This window comes from Eriocheir sinensis, chromosome 12 (assembly GCF_024679095.1).
Source record: "Eriocheir sinensis breed Jianghai 21 chromosome 12, ASM2467909v1, whole genome shotgun sequence".
NCBI lineage: Eukaryota > Metazoa > Arthropoda > Malacostraca > Decapoda > Varunidae > Eriocheir > Eriocheir sinensis.
The window spans coordinates 16,862,094-16,877,279 of record NC_066520.1 but is presented as its reverse complement, the minus strand read 5'-3'; the positions used below and the strand labels follow the sequence as shown (position 1 = coordinate 16,877,279).

At 43.5% G+C, this 15,186-nt stretch overlaps 1 protein-coding gene across 1 annotated transcript in view; it reads right to left on the bottom strand.

Annotated features, from left to right (window-relative positions):
• The window catches only part of LOC126997508 (uncharacterized), a 219,800-nt gene that overhangs the window by 173,303 nt on the left and 31,311 nt on the right, over positions 1–15,186 (bottom strand). Inside the window, exon 2 of the mRNA XM_050858631.1 lies at positions 5,067–6,193. Within this exon, the coding sequence (XP_050714588.1) occupies positions 5,067–5,235 (169 nt within the window). The 5' untranslated portion in view covers positions 5,236–6,193. The remainder of the gene's footprint in view (positions 1–5,066; positions 6,194–15,186) is intronic.

Genomic DNA, 15,186 nt, shown 5'->3' with positions numbered 1-15,186 from the left:
TAGTTCAGCGTGAAGGGAGTTAAGCGAAATTACCGTCCACATAACTCTACGAAAAGTAGTTTGCCCGCGTTGTAGCTTTTTTGTTTATTTAATTCAAAGCGGTTTAAGTCCCACATCAAAGGAGGAGGACGAAGAAAAAAATTAAGAAAAATGTATAAATAGTGGAGTGAGTAATTCACGTGATGTATTATGCAAATGCTTCGACTTTTCTGTAATTTTGTTATGTAAAAATTCTTAGTCGAAATTTCCTGAAACATTTATTACCTGCAATTTAAAATATTACTCATTACTTTATTTGTTCATTGATGCAGCAAAGAAAATAAAGCAAACACTCAAATAGATAGATAAATAGATAGATAGATAGATAGAGATAAACAGATAGATAGACTGACAGATATATTGAAAGATACTTTAGTGACCACAAATTTGTAAGATCTATAAAATAAGTCTATACAATTCTCTACATTTCAATTTATGGTCCAAAAATAAAATACTAAACATGAATATAGTTTTAGGAATACATACGAAACTTACAAAATACCCCTAAAAGCCAGAAATTACATACAAATCAAAACACACACACACACACACACACACACACACACACACACACACACACACACACACACACACACACACACACACACACACACACACACACACACACACACACTCATCAATCCCCACCCACACACGCACTCATGACCCACCTACCGACACACACACAGGAGGGGGAGGGGAGGGGGTAGAGGGGGGGTGGGGCGCATGCATGTATAAGGCGCCCTTCTTTCAGTGTCTCAGGGAAAAGGAAAAACCTCCATCACGCTCGAGGCAACGTCAATATTTTCATGCATAGTAATTCCCCTCAAACAACCGCCTAAAAGAGAAAAAAGAATACTGTGTTCCTTGTTGATTTTGTGTTTGCGTAATTTGAGAGAGAGAGAGAGAGAGAGAGAGAGAGAGAGAGAGAGAGAGAGAGAGAGAGAGAGAGAGAGAGAGAGAGAGAGAGAGAGAGAGAGAGAGAGAGAGAGAGAGAGAGAGAGAGAGTTTCTGTGTGGCTCTTTACAATTGGGTTTCAGAATTTCCTTCCTCTCGCATTTCCTGTCTCGTGATTCGGCAGAGAAATCGATGGAGTTTTTTTTTTTTTTAGTAAGTGAAGATTCGTTGAACATTAATATTAAGGATCGCTAACTGGATTCTTGCTTCTATTATTCATTGTATTAATTTATTTTTATACCCAAGACTTTCCAAAATCAAAATAAATATCCATCCGTTTCTTTTTGGGGGGCGGGTCCTAATTTTTCGTTTTTTTTTTTAATATACATACCCAGCCAAGAAAAACTGTTCACGCACACACACACACACACACACACACACACACACACACACACACACACACACACACACACACATAACGCTGGGTAATAAATGGGCACGCCACTCTTGTCTCTCGTTCATGCCTTTTACAAAAACTTATTAAGCCTAGTTTCAGTGTGTTCCGTAAGTAGGTGGGCGAGGGGAGGAAGACGAGGAGGAGGAGGAAGAAGAAGAGGAGGGGAGGAGGTGGAAGAGGAGGAGGAGGAGGAGGAGAACGGAGGGACAGAAGCGAATGAGTCTTTTCATAATAAATAAGGCGAGTTTGGTAAAGTTCCCCCTTCTTCCTTTCCCTTTTTCTCTCCTCTTTCTTGTCCTTCTCTTCCTCCTCCTCCTTCCCCTCCTTCACCTCCTCCCGTTATACCCACAGGCAATAAAGCTCCCTAACTATTTTTTTCTCGGTTTTTAATATTTTCTTTGTTGGTTAAGTTTCTTTTTTCTTTTTTTGTCTCTAACATAAAGGGGATGGCATGGTTCATAAATAAGGCATACATGTTGTTTTTTCTTCATGGCCTTGTCTCCGGGTCACAACGAATTAAAGTAGAATGCAAGCACAGAGGAAGAGGAAGAAGTGAGTAAATAAAAGAGGAAGGAGGAGGAAGAGGAAGAAATTTTGCAGAGAGCAAAAGAAGAAAATTAAGAGGAAAAGGAAGAGGAGGAGGCGTTGTAGAGGAGGAGGAGAAGGAGGACAAGTAGGTGGACAAGGAGGGACATGAAGGAGGAAGAGACGAAGATGAGAGGAAAACCGAGGAGGAAGAAGTGGAGGAGATGGAGATGAGACGGAGGCGAGAGCATACGTGGATGAGGAGGAGGAGGAGGAGGAGGAGGAGGTGGAGATGGAGGAGAGAGAAAAAGGAGATGAAAAAGAGAAGAAGGAGGAGGCGGGGGAAGGCGACACAAGCTGCTGAAGTGCCTCAGAATGAAGAGCAAGAAAGGAGACTCCACGGAAACAGCGCCCTCGGGTAATTTCTGATCAAAAGGAAGCACCAAAAGAAGGTCGGATTGTCATCTTTCAGGCCGAGTGAGTCACTTGTTTAAGGAAGCGGCGGCGTCTGGCTCAAGGGGAGACAAAACACGTTGAAGGAGACGAACTGGGACTGAGAGGCGAGGAAGCTCCGTAGGTGTTTATGCAGACAAGTGCCCAGCCTTCGAGAAACCAGAACCCAAGAGACAAAAGTGAGGTATTATTAGATTAAACAAAAAGAAATGAAAGGAAGATGAATGCGGAGAAGATTAGGAATGACAAAAGGAGCTAAAAGTTGAATGGAGGGGGAGAAGGAGGAAGAAGAAAGACCTTGAATAGAGAAAAAAGAGAAAGAGGATTTATGAAGAGACTTGAGCGGAGAATTGTCAGAACCAAAGGAGAGAAATGCATCAAAAATTGGCCATGAAAAAATTGCGCATATGAAAAACTAGGAACTGAGAGAGAAAGAAAAAAATACGAAGGAGGACGAATGCGTGGAGGCGAGAGGCAGGTGTGTGAGGAGACAATAGCCGAGAGGAGGGAAAAAAAGAAGAAGAAAAAAGCGGCAGCGAAGAAAACAGAACGAGATGAAAATTGTGAGAAAAAAGAATTTAGTTAAAAAAAGAGTTCGGGAGAAGACAAAGGCAGCGGAGAGTGGGAAGCAGAAGAAGCCGCCGCGAAGAGACAAGAAGGATGAAGAAAATTAGAAAAAAGTACGAAAGGGAGAGAATAGAGGAGGAAAATTAATGGCTCGCTAAAAGGGCGAAGACGAAGAGGAATGGCACATTAAGCCGAATTAGAGAAAAGAAGAAGTTAAAAAAGACGAAAGCGGTAAAGAAGAGTGTATTTTCCGGAACTAAAAACGATAAAATACACAAAACATAACTTAGAGGGGAAAAAAAGGGCTGAGTGAATCGAATATCTACTCGAAATTTCACATCAATCCGAATTGAATAAAAGAAGAAATGAAAAGAAGAAAGAGGTAAAGAAGAGTGTATTTTCGGGACCTAAAAAAAAAGAGAAAATACACAAAACATAACTTAGAGGGAAAAAAAAGAGTTAAGTGAATCGAATATCTACTCAGTCAAATAAAAACCAAACAAGAGGAATCCAATACTCTATACTGGGTTATGATAATGAAGAAAAAGGGACTGGAAGGATAAGGAACTACAGTCTTGGCGAGAGAGGCGATACGTTAGATTATCTTTATAGCTTGTGGTAACTTTACACGCTCGACTGAACTTTCTCATAGTCTGCCTTCGATATAGGAAAAGAACTTGGAGGAGTCATTATGCTTCACTCCTTTATTTTTTTACTTATTTTATGTATCTTATGTATCTTCTTTTTTTAACGTTGTCTGTCTCCTTATGGCAATGGTGATCGTCTCTTAACTCACTTTCTTATGCTTTACTCTTTTTTTTTTACTATCTTATGTGTCTTATGTATCTTATTACATTTTTTTACGTGGTTTTCTTATGGCAATGGTGATCGTCTCTAAAATCACTTTCTTATGCTTTACTCTTTTTATTTTTTTTGCCTATCTTATGTGTACTATGTATCTTATGTATCCTTTTTTTTTCGTGGTCTTCTCAATGTTGATCGTCTCAAAGTCACTCTCTTAAAGAATTTCGTCTTTCATTGATTCTGTCTTTATATCGTCAGACCATACATATACTCCAATTTTTCTTTCATGCAAGCTAAGGTTAACTCGTAGGAGAACACGTTTATCCCTGACAGCCTCTCATCATTCAGCTTCAGCTCTAAACTCACTCTCTTATACAATGATATCTTATACTGATAGTCTTTACATCGTCAGGTTATACATACAGTCCAATCATTTTTTTCACAGACGTTAAAGTTTACTCGAGAGGGGGAACACGCTTATCCCTGACAGCCTTTCATTATTCAGCTTATTGCGCAAACGATCAGGTCACTCTTTTATACAATGACATCTTATATTGATAGTCTTTACATCGTCAGGTCATACATACAGTCCAGTCATTTCTTTCACACACGTTAAAGTTTACTCGAGAGGGGTAACACGCTTATCCCTGACAGCCTTTCATTATTCAGCTAACTGCGCAAGCGATCATCTCTAAATCCACATCTCTAATTGATTCTGACTTATATCCACATATCATATAGAGTCCAATCATTTTGTTCGTCTATGGCAAGCCTTACTCGGGGCAGAACACGCTTAGCCTTGGCAGCCTTTCATCACACGGTTTATTGCGCAAGGGATCATCACCTAAGTCGTTCTCGTGATGGCTTTTGATCGCGCAGTATCGCCGGAGACATAAGGCTACAATTACACGGTACATTTTACGTGACATCCAACTACCCTGTTATGGAGAGGAAATATTGCATCGTTGTCCTTGAGAGAGAGAGAGAGAGAGAGAGAGAGAGAGAGAGAGAGAGAGAGAGAGAGAGAGAGAGAGAGAGAGAGAGAGAACTTCGCACTAAGCACTTAAAACTCCACTGAAAGAAGATAAAGAAGATAGACACAAACAGCGAATGTGTAGAAGCGGCAGTCACTATTTAATCGCCGATGAACACACACACACACACACACACACACACACACACACACACACACACACACACACACACACACACACACACACACACACACACACACACACACACACACACACCACCTGGAACCAGAAAGATGGAAAAGCGTTCGAAGAGATAACTTGTTAGAAAGATTAATATTGACAGTACTCACCCCAGTCATCTTCCTTGCCGGAGCTGAAAGGGCGTCGGGGTGGGCTTGGAGAAGGCGGGTCCGGGCGGGGGGCGGCGGGGTGGGGCAGGAGAAGCAGAGAGGAGAACAGCACCCACACCCACGCCCACGTCCACATTCTTCCTCCTTGCCCTGACTCCTGCCGCCACATCCCGCCCGCTGATCCCCGCCCCAATGTTGACTGTATGTTGCGCTGCGATGTTTGGAGGTGTTGCTTAGGATGACGATGTTGTCAGACCTTGAAGTTGGTTGGGAGAATCACTCGATGTTAAGGGTATGTTGACCTGTGATGTTGGTTATATGTTATTCTCTGTGATTTTGTTTCGAGAGATGTTGGTTCTAGGTCGTTGTTATGGTGTTCGAAGAAAGTTACATAGTTCCTTGCAGTTTTGGAAGTACGGTTTGTGAAATATGATGTTTATAACAGAATATTCTCTGTATTTTCTTTTTTTTCTGTTTCGATGTTTGTATTACCTTTTCAGCCTTTAGTTTTGCCAGTAGTTCGGTCTGCTATGTTGGTCATCTGTATATTAATCACTTCATTTTTTCTTCTAGTAACTCGTTATAATCGTTCCTGGTCGTACTCGGTCACATAACACGCGTCTGTATTTATATATATATATTTAAGGTTTGGGTCTGGGTTGGAGAGCGTTCGTTATCTATATTCTTGAGTCGTTATTCAGATGTTTTCCTCGATGCCTCACTTCCAGACCCACTCCTCTTTTCTTCTCTCTCTTTCGTTCTCTCTCCCTCTCCCTCTCTCTCTCACTTGGTTTATTCCTCACTCCGCGGCTACACACTCGCAATATCAGCAGCTTCGTCGTCCTTGAATTTTCCGACGGAGTTATTTCCACCTCGATGATTTTTCTCCACATCTATAACAAATATTCATCGTTAACCACTCTCAACTCTCTCCTCGACTCCTGCTCTCTCTCTCACTCTCTTGCTCTCTTCCTCTCTCTCTTTCTCTCGCGTGTGAACTCTGGAATAATAAGAAGAAGTGGAATGTTTGGTGCACTTTTGTTTGATCCACTTTAGTTCCGTAACCACTTTAGCGAGGCGTGAGTCACAAGTTAAGTGCAGTTTTCCAAAGTCCACATCACCTCGAGCTGAAACAAAGAAGAAAGTTGTAGCCTCAATATGAAGACTATTTTTCCCCCCCGTTTAAAGTTATACCGTTTACTTACTAGTGTAGGAGGGGGTTGTATGTGAGTGTGTGTGTGTGTGTGTGTGTGTGTGTGTGTGTGTGTGTGTGTGTGTGTGTGTGTGTGTGTGTGTGTGTGTGTGTGTGTTGCCTCTTTTATTATTATCATTTTTTTTATTTCTCGTCGCAAACTAAACTATTTTTATCGCCCATAGTTTTACAGTCTATTTTGTTTATATTTTCTCTCTCTCTCTCTCTCTCTCTCTCTCTCTCTCTCTCTCTCTCTCTCTCTCTCTCTCTCTCTCTCTCTCTCTCTCTCTCTCTCTCTCTCTCTCTCTCTCTCTCTCTCTCTCTCTCTCTCTCTGTGTCTCTCTCTCTCTCTCTCTCTCTCTCTCTCTCTCTCTCTCTCTCTCTCTCTCTCTCTCTAAATATGTTATTTTCTAGAGGAATTTCGTATCTAAGGAAAAAGCATTAAGCCTCATACCGTTGAGACTTCTTATTACATTCTGAACATTATTATTATTATTATTATTATTATTATTATTATTATTATTATTATTATTATTATTATTATTATTATTATTATTATTATTATTATTATTATTATTATTATTATTATAATTATTATTATTATTATTATTATTATTATTATTATTATTATTATTATTATGCAACAGTTTCGTCTTCCCTTTATTTTTCTTCCCTCTCTCACTCATGTTTCAGTCAGAGTTTCACCCTTGCTCATTCCAACAACGACCTTCCCTTGTCCTCCTCCTCCTCCTCCTCCTCCTCCTCCTCCTCCTCCTCCTCCTCCTGCTCGTCCTCCTCCTCCTCCTCCTCCTCCTTCTCCTCCTCCTCCTCCTCCTCACGCCTACCTCCTTTTATTTATGTGTCTCCAAGCACGTTAATTGCCGGCTGTCCTCTTCCCCTTCTCCTCCTCCTCCTCTTCCTCCTCTTCCTCTACCTCCTCTTCCTGTACCCTATCCACCCTCCTACTCGACCACCTCCATCACGTACCTTCCCTCCTCCTCCTTCTCCTCGTTCACCTGTACAACCTTCCAGCCAGGTAAGCCTCGCCTGACCCTCTTCTCGCTCTCTCGTAGACGTCTCAAGATTTTTATTTACCACCTCACGTAGAATTAACTTCCTCCTCCTACCTATCGGGACTTTTATTTGACCCTGTTCCTCGCCCTTTCTAGCTTACCTGTACGCCCTCTTCCAGCCAGGTAATCTCCCACTGTTCTCCTGGCTGGTCTGTCGTAGTTGTCTTAAGTTTTTTTTTGGTTAGCTCCCCGTGTAGGATCTAGTTTCTTCTCTTTTCTAGGCGACGGTTTTCCTCTTTTAGTCAGTGTCCCTTTCAGTCAACAACAACGACCCAAACCTCTGACTTTCTTTTTTCTCCCCTCTCTCTTTTTCTCTTTTTTTCCTTCCTTCCTTCCTTCCTGCCTTCCTTCCTCCCTTAACTGTGTCCCCTCTGCACCACCACTACCACTACCAGTACCACCACCACCACCTCCTCCTCGTCATCGTCCTCCTCCTCCTCCTCCTCCTCGGGTAGCCAGCCTCTCTCACGCCCTCATCTTTGAAAAACCTTCACTCATTAGGACTTTTTTTCACGCTGCATTAAGCTCAAAGTATTCAGTTTTACGGGGTCGCCTTCTGAGTGTGATATTAAGCAGGGGGCGGCGCTCCCCTCAGACGGCTCTTTGTGTGCCTGCGCGCGGGACCCACACAGTCATAAGTATGTAGATTGTTTGCTATAAAATTTACATTATATATCAGGAGGCAGCTTTATCGGGGAGAGGTTTAGTGTGTCTGCTTGAGTCTATCGCGATGGGAGGCTGGAGAGGAAGGGACAGGATGGGGGAGAGGCTGAGGAAGGGATGGAGCAGGAGTGGGGTGTGTGATGGGGTACAGGAAGGGAAGGGATAGGAGAGAGGCAGAGGGAGGGACAGAGCAGTAGTGAGGAGTGATGGGGGTAGAGGGAGGGAAGAGGAAAAGACGGGACTGGGAGAGGCGGAGGAAAGGCCGAAGCAGCAGTGGGGTGCGATGGGGTAGAGGGACCGGAGGAAGGGCTGTACTTGGAAAGGGAGGAGAAGGAAGCTACTAAAAAAACTAGGTCGTAGGATGGGGCAGTAGGATCAGAGGTAAGAGAGTGGAAGAAGGGAAAGAGGAGGAGTCGGGGGGGAGAGAGAAAAAAGTAAGGGCAGTACTGGGATCGCTAGAATGTGAAAGTGGCTAAAGTGAACGACACACCAAATATGAAGTGAGCGCCCCAGATAGGGAAAGAGACGGAGTTTGTAGCAGAAAGAGGAAAGAACGAATAGAGAAAGAGAGAAAGAGGGATTCAAAGATTGGGTGACAGAGAGAGTACTGTACAGGGGAGGAAAAGTGAGGATCAGAGGGACGAGGGGAAAAGGGGGACGAGTCTGGATGGTAGCAAAAAAAATAACGAAGAGGAAATCGAAGTTTGTAGCGGGAAGAGGAAAAAACGAATAGAGAAAGAGAAAGAGGGATAGAAAGATTGGGTGACAGAGAGAGAATACTGTACAGAGGAATGAAAAGTGAGGATGGTAGCACAAAAAATAACGAAGAGGAAATGGAAGATCGAAGCCCAATGTTTTATAGTGTTGAGGATGGACGTAAAGAGTAAAGTGGTGGAATGTCTAATGGGAGGAGGGGGAAGAGGAGGGATAGAAGGAAGGAGGAAAGGGAGAAAGAAGCGTGGATAGTGAAGGAATGGGAAGGAAGTGTGTGGATGAGTGAAGGGAGGGGGAGAGAAAGACTAACGAACCTTCACCATACAACTATACACTCATGTCCTTCGCCTCCCTCCCCTTTACTGTACTTAAGGCATCTATGTGTAAGACAGTGACAAGAGAAAGGCTAACAAAGCTACACCATACAACTATATACTCCTGCTGTCCCAACTCTTCCTTGTACTGAATTGCACCTTCTCCATTACCCTTCTTCCTACTCTTGCAATACCTTGATTAAAATGAAAGTACCTGTGTGTGTGGTGGGGGGGGGGGGGGAGAAAAATTAACAAACATACAGCATACAAGTAAACACTCCTATTGTCTTTCCTCTTCCCCTTATTGTACCTTCTTCATTAACCAACTTCCTATCTTTACTATACCCTTGAATGAAAGAAAAACTGCCTGCGTCCCTGTGTTCGTTAATACGGGGGCACCTATACCATACAACTGTACACTTCTATACTGTCTTTCTTCTTCCCTCTACTGTATGCCTGCTCCAGTAACCCACTTCCTCTTCTTGCTATACCCTTGAAGGAAAGAGAGAGTGGCTCCGTGCGTGTGTTCGTTCTTACGGGGCCCCAGGTGTATTTTTCTGCCCGTCCTGTCAATGAAGGTAAGGAACGTGACACCGAGAGAGCCGCCACGCATTGGTCACGCACATTACTGCCGTGCTGCAATATCGCTTCATTGTAACGCGGCGGATAGCGAAACTTTATGAAGCAATTGAGTTGGTAATGTAGACCCCAGTTTAAAGGCGATACAGTTCTAATTTTTCTTTCATTTTAGTTAGAGAGAATCCTCAGACCTTAGGAACATCGTGGAATATTAGGATGGAAAGGAAAATGGGAACTAGAGAAAACGGATTGCTTGAAACGAAAGGAGAGCCCAGTTTAAAAGCGGATCGGTTGCTATTTCTTCGTTCATTCTAGTTAGGGAAGAAATCGTAGACTTAAAGAATACTGTGGAGTCCTTGAGTGGAAAAGAAAATGGGGACAAGTTAAGGAAAACGGATTGCCTGAAATGAATGTAAGAACCCAGTTTAAAAGGGGATACGATACTAATTCTTTGTTCATTCAAGTTAGGGAAGAGACCCCAGATTTAAGAATATCGTGGAATTTAAGGATAGAAAAAGAAAATGGGAGCTAGAAAAGAAAAACGGATTGTTCGAAATGAATGTTCATCCCAGTTTAAAAGCGGATACGGTTCTAATTATTTCATTTTAGTTAGGAAAGAGTCCTCAGACTTAAGGAGCACCGTGTAATCTTATAATGGAAAAGAAAACGGGAACTAGCTATGGAAAATGGATTGCTTGAAACGAATCACTACTTTTATGGTAAACTTAACTCGAACGAAATATACTTAAACACAAAAACTCTACGGGGATAGTAATATAGATTTCACTTACTACAGAAACACCTCACGACCTGCTTTCTTTCTTCCGCACTTTCTTCCTTTCTTTCCGAGGTAGTTGAATTAGACGAAGGAGAGGACAGAAAACTGGGTAGACTTGAGAAAACCTTAATTAGAGGAAAAATATCTGGGCATTAAAACCTTGCAAAAGAACTGACTAGCCTCGGCGGGAGTCTTCATTAAGGGGAAAAATAGTTAATTCCCTGTGTTTGGCTTAGCGTGAGGGTCCTGCGGAGGGGAAGAGGGGGGAAGGAGGAGAGAAGAGGAGAAGGAAGTGGGAGGGGAAGGTGGTAGGAGGGGGAGGGGAAGAAAGAAGAAGGAGGAGGAAGGGAGAGGGGAGGCCTGTATACTAGGGCCGCAAGGATGATGATGATGGTGTGGGAGGAGGAGGAGGAGGAGGAGGAGGAGGAGGAAGGAAGGGAGAGGGAGGGAGGAGAAAGAAAGAGGAAGAAAGCTGATTACATGTGATAACTCATTCTCTCTCTCTCTCTCTCTCTCTCTCTCTCTCTCTCTCTCACTCTCGCTTTCACCACACACCAATGATGCCGCAAAAGTGTTTATAATCTCCCACCTTCAGTGATTCCCTTTAAGACTGAGAGCAAATCAAAAACTGCCCCCGTCCTTTCCTCCACAACATCAGCCAAAGCCGTGAATGGATCAGAGATAGGGAGTCTTTTTTTTAGCAGAAGAAGATGGATGGAATAGATGGATAGAGAAATAAGAATGAAATGAGAAAGGTATGTTGTTTTTTTAGTAGAAGACCTGATACTGGAGGAATAGATAGAGAGGGAAATAAGAATGAAATAAGAAAGGTATGTTATTTTTATCTTCGTTTTCTTAATTAGTGTGTTTTCTTAATGTGTGCTTTTATAATGTGTGGCTTGATTTCCCTATATTTAAATTAACAGGTGACTTATTTTGAACTCTGGTGTCCATGCAATATGTTTTTATTTATTTTAGACGTTTAATGTAAATACCTATGACTGTTTGCTTGTCTGTGTCTTTCTCTCTCTCTCTCTCTCTCTCTCTCTCTCTCTCTCTCTCTCTCTCTCTCTCTCTCTCTCTCTCTCTCTCTCTCTCTCTCTCTCTCTCTCTCTCTCTCTCTCTCTCTCTCTCTCTCTCTCTCTCTCTCTCTCTCTCTCTCTCTCTCTCTCTCTCTTCATTATCATTTTTATCACCTCCAAAAAAAAGGGAGCGGAGGAGAGTTTTTTACTTTGCTCTTTTCAGAAATGACGATCAAGAGGAGAGGAGAGTAGAAGAAGGAAGGAAGGAAGAAGAGGAGGAAAGTCCGGCGTGAGAGGTAGGTAAGTAGGGAGAGTGGAGGAAAGTAGTGCAAGGGAGGAAATTTGTGCGGAAGAAGAGGAGGAAAGTTGAGGGCTACAGGAGGAAGAAAAAAAAGAGGAGTATGAGGAGGAGGAGGAGGAGGAAACAATGAGATAATGGAAGGGGAAACGTGGATGAAGGTGGAGATGGAGGAGAAGGAGGAGATAGTACGTGACCGTGTGGAGGAAAGTAGAGATCAGTGAAGGGGGGTGGAGAGAAGAAGGGAGGAGGGAGGAGGAGAGTTGGAGGAAAGTCAAGCCGTGGAGAGGAAAGTGACATAGAGAGGGAGAGCAATTAGTACTAACAAGACCTCCTCCTCCTCCTCCTCCTCCTCCTCCTCCTCTTCCTCCTCCTTCTCCTCTTCTATCTAACCTCTCTCCTCGTCCCCTGCTTATCCTCTTCCACCTCTTTTTTTCTTCTTTTCTTCTCCTTTAGGCATCTTTCTCGTCTTCTACCCCTTTTCTTCTATCTCCTCCTCCTCCTCCTCCTCCTCCTCCTTCTCCTCTTCTTTCTCCTTTTCTATCTAACCTCTCTCCTCGTTTCCTGTTCCTCCTCTTCCTCCTCTTTTTTTCCTCTTTTCTTCTCCTTTAGTCATCTTTCTCGTCTCCTATCACTCTTTTCCTCCTCCTCCTCCTCCTCCTCCTCCTCCATTTCTCTTCAAGCTCCTTTTTGTCTTCCTTCCTCAATCCCTTCCCATCATCAGTCTCTCCCTTCTTCCTCTCTTAATCGCTGGTCTTTCTCCTCCCTTCCATTTTCTTTTTCCTTTTTTCCTTCCCTTTTTTTCCCGTTTCCAATCATCCTTATCCTTTCTCTCTTCCATTCCATTCTTCGATTTATGTCTCCTTCCAATTTATATCGTTCTTAACTTCTCCTTTCTTATTACCTCTTCTTTTTCCTTTTGCTAGACCTCTTCTTCTTCTTCTTCTTCTTCTTCTTCCTCCTCAGCCTCCTCCTCCTCCTCCTCCTCCTCCTCCTCCTCCTCTTTGTTAAGTATCGTGCTCCTCCAATTTTAGTCCTCTCCTCCACTTCTTTTCTCAACTACTACTTTTCCTCCTCCTCCTCTCCTCCTCTGCGCCTCCTCCTCCTCCTTATTCTCCTCTTCCCTCATCATGCTTTTAATTATCAGCATATTTTTTTTTTGTCCTCCTCCTCCTCCTCCTCTTCCTTTCTTCTTTTTGCAGAATAATTCATAGGAAGGAGAATAAGAAAGTCGCAAGTGAATTTAGTCTTTCAGTGAGTGAGAGGACCAACAAAATGAAGAGAGAGATGAATGCAAAAAGAGGAGGAGGAGGAGGAGGAGGAGGAGGAAGCAGAAGAAGTAGTAGTTAAAGAAAAGAGAAAAAGCCATGAAAAAGAATACGAAGCCAATTACATGAAAGAAAATGGAAAAGGGGGAAGATTGAAGGACAGTATGGAAGAGAAGGGCACGGAAGGGGATGGAGGAGGAGGAGGAGGAGGAGGGGACGGAGGAAAGGTAGGGAAGGGAAGGAGGGGGGAAGGAAGATGACCACAAAGCAAACATACGATTGATTGGGAGTGACGGGAGGGAAGGGAAGGGAGAAGGGGGGAGAGTGCCAGAAAAGGAATAGGTTTGGAGGAAGGGAAGGAAAAGGAAGGGACAAAGGGGCGAGGCCAAAGAGAGAACACACACTTTGATAGATAAAGGAAAGGGATGAATGAATGGAAGAGAAAAGATGAAAGAAAAAGAAGAAAAGAGGGGGAAAAAGAAGGCCAGAGGGAGAACATACGAGGGAGAGAAGGGAAGGGGGGAGAGAAAAGGAAGGGAGAGGGGATGAAAAAAGCCAATGAAGAAATATACGAGGAAGGGAATAGAAGAGGGGAAGGGAGTGAACGTACGAGGGAGGGAAAGGAAGGGGAGGAAATAAGGGAAAGGAAAAAAGGAGAAAGAAACGGAGAGGGAGGGAAGCAAGGAAAGGGGAAAAAGAAGAAGGGCAAGAAGGAAACATACAAGAAAGAGAAAAGGGAGGAAAAGAAAGGAAAGGGAAGAGAAGAGAAGGAAAGGGAATGGAAGAGAAAGAGAAGGAAAGAGGAAAATTAAGAGGGAAGGGGAGGGAAGGGGAAGGGGGAGAGAAAGGGAAAGGAAGAGGAAGGGGGAGGGAAGAGGAAGCGAAGGAAAGAAGAAGAAGAAGAAGAAGAAGAGGAAAGAGGAAGGGAAAGAGGAAGGGTTGAGAGAAGGAAAGGGGGAGAGGAAAAGGAAGAGGGGAGAGAAGGGAAAGCAAAGGAAGGGGAAGAGAAAGGGGGAGGGCCAGCGAGGTAACACACGATCACCTTCAAATGAGCTCCCTCACAGGTCAAGTTCGGCAGCCTCTATCGATCTTCACCTGTCTATCTTACCTGTCTCTGTCTCTGTCCTTCCCTCCGCCTCTTTCTCTCTTTCTCTCCCTTTCTCTCTCACTCACTCTTCCTCCCTCTCTCCCTCATTCCAACATTGCTTTTATTTGTCTCCCTCTCTCTCTCTTCCTGTTGGTCTTTCTCGCTATCTTCCTCTCTTGTTATCTTCCCTGTCTCTGTCTGTGTCCTTTCTTCCTCCTCTTTCTCTTTCTCCCTCTCTCATTCACCCTCCCTTTCCTCCCTCTCCTCCTTTCCCACACTGCCTTTTTATGCCTCTCCCTCCCTCTCTTCCCTGTTGCCCTTTCTTACTGTCTTCCTCTCTCCTGCTAGATTTTCCTTCATTTCTTTCTTTATCGTCTGTTTTCTGTCTTTCTCTCTTATCTGTGTAGCTGTGTTGCATCTCTGTGTAGTCCTGCGTCTGTTTTCCTCACATTTCTTTGCAATCTCATCTGTCTCTCTTTTCATTTCTTTATTTATGGTCACTTTTCCGTGTTTATCCCTCTTTTTGTTTGTGTAGCTTTGTTGCATCTCTGTGTAATCTTTCATCTGTTTTTCTCACACATCTTTCTAATCTCGCCTTCTTTCTCCTCCTGCTCTCTTCCTTTACATCTTTGTTTATCGTCTCTGTCTCTGTGTCTTTCCCCGTGTGGCCGTGTTGCGTGTCTCTGTGTAGTCTTGTATCTGCTTTTCTTACACATCTTTCCAATCTCGCCTTCTTTCTCTTCTTGCTCTCTTCCTTTACATCTTTATTTATCTTCTCTTTCTCAGTGTCTTTCCCCGTGTGGCCGTGTTCCATCTCTCTGTAGTCCTGCATCTGTTTTCCTCTCGTTTATTTGCAATCTCGTCTTTTCCCTCTGCAGCATCATTTTTTCCAGTGCCGTGTTTCTCCTTTCCACCTTTGTTCTCTTATTTCTGTCCTCCCTTCTCCAGTTTCCGTCTCTCCTTTCCGCTCTGTCCGCCGCCCAATTTGTGTCTTTTCGTCCTGTTCCTTCTGGCTCGGCATTTCTTTTTCAACCTGTGTCTCTTTCTCCAACGACCGTGTGTTTGTTTGTCTGTATATCGTCTTTGAATTTTCTCCTCTTTCCCTCTCGTTCTCTCTTTCTCCTTCCCTTCT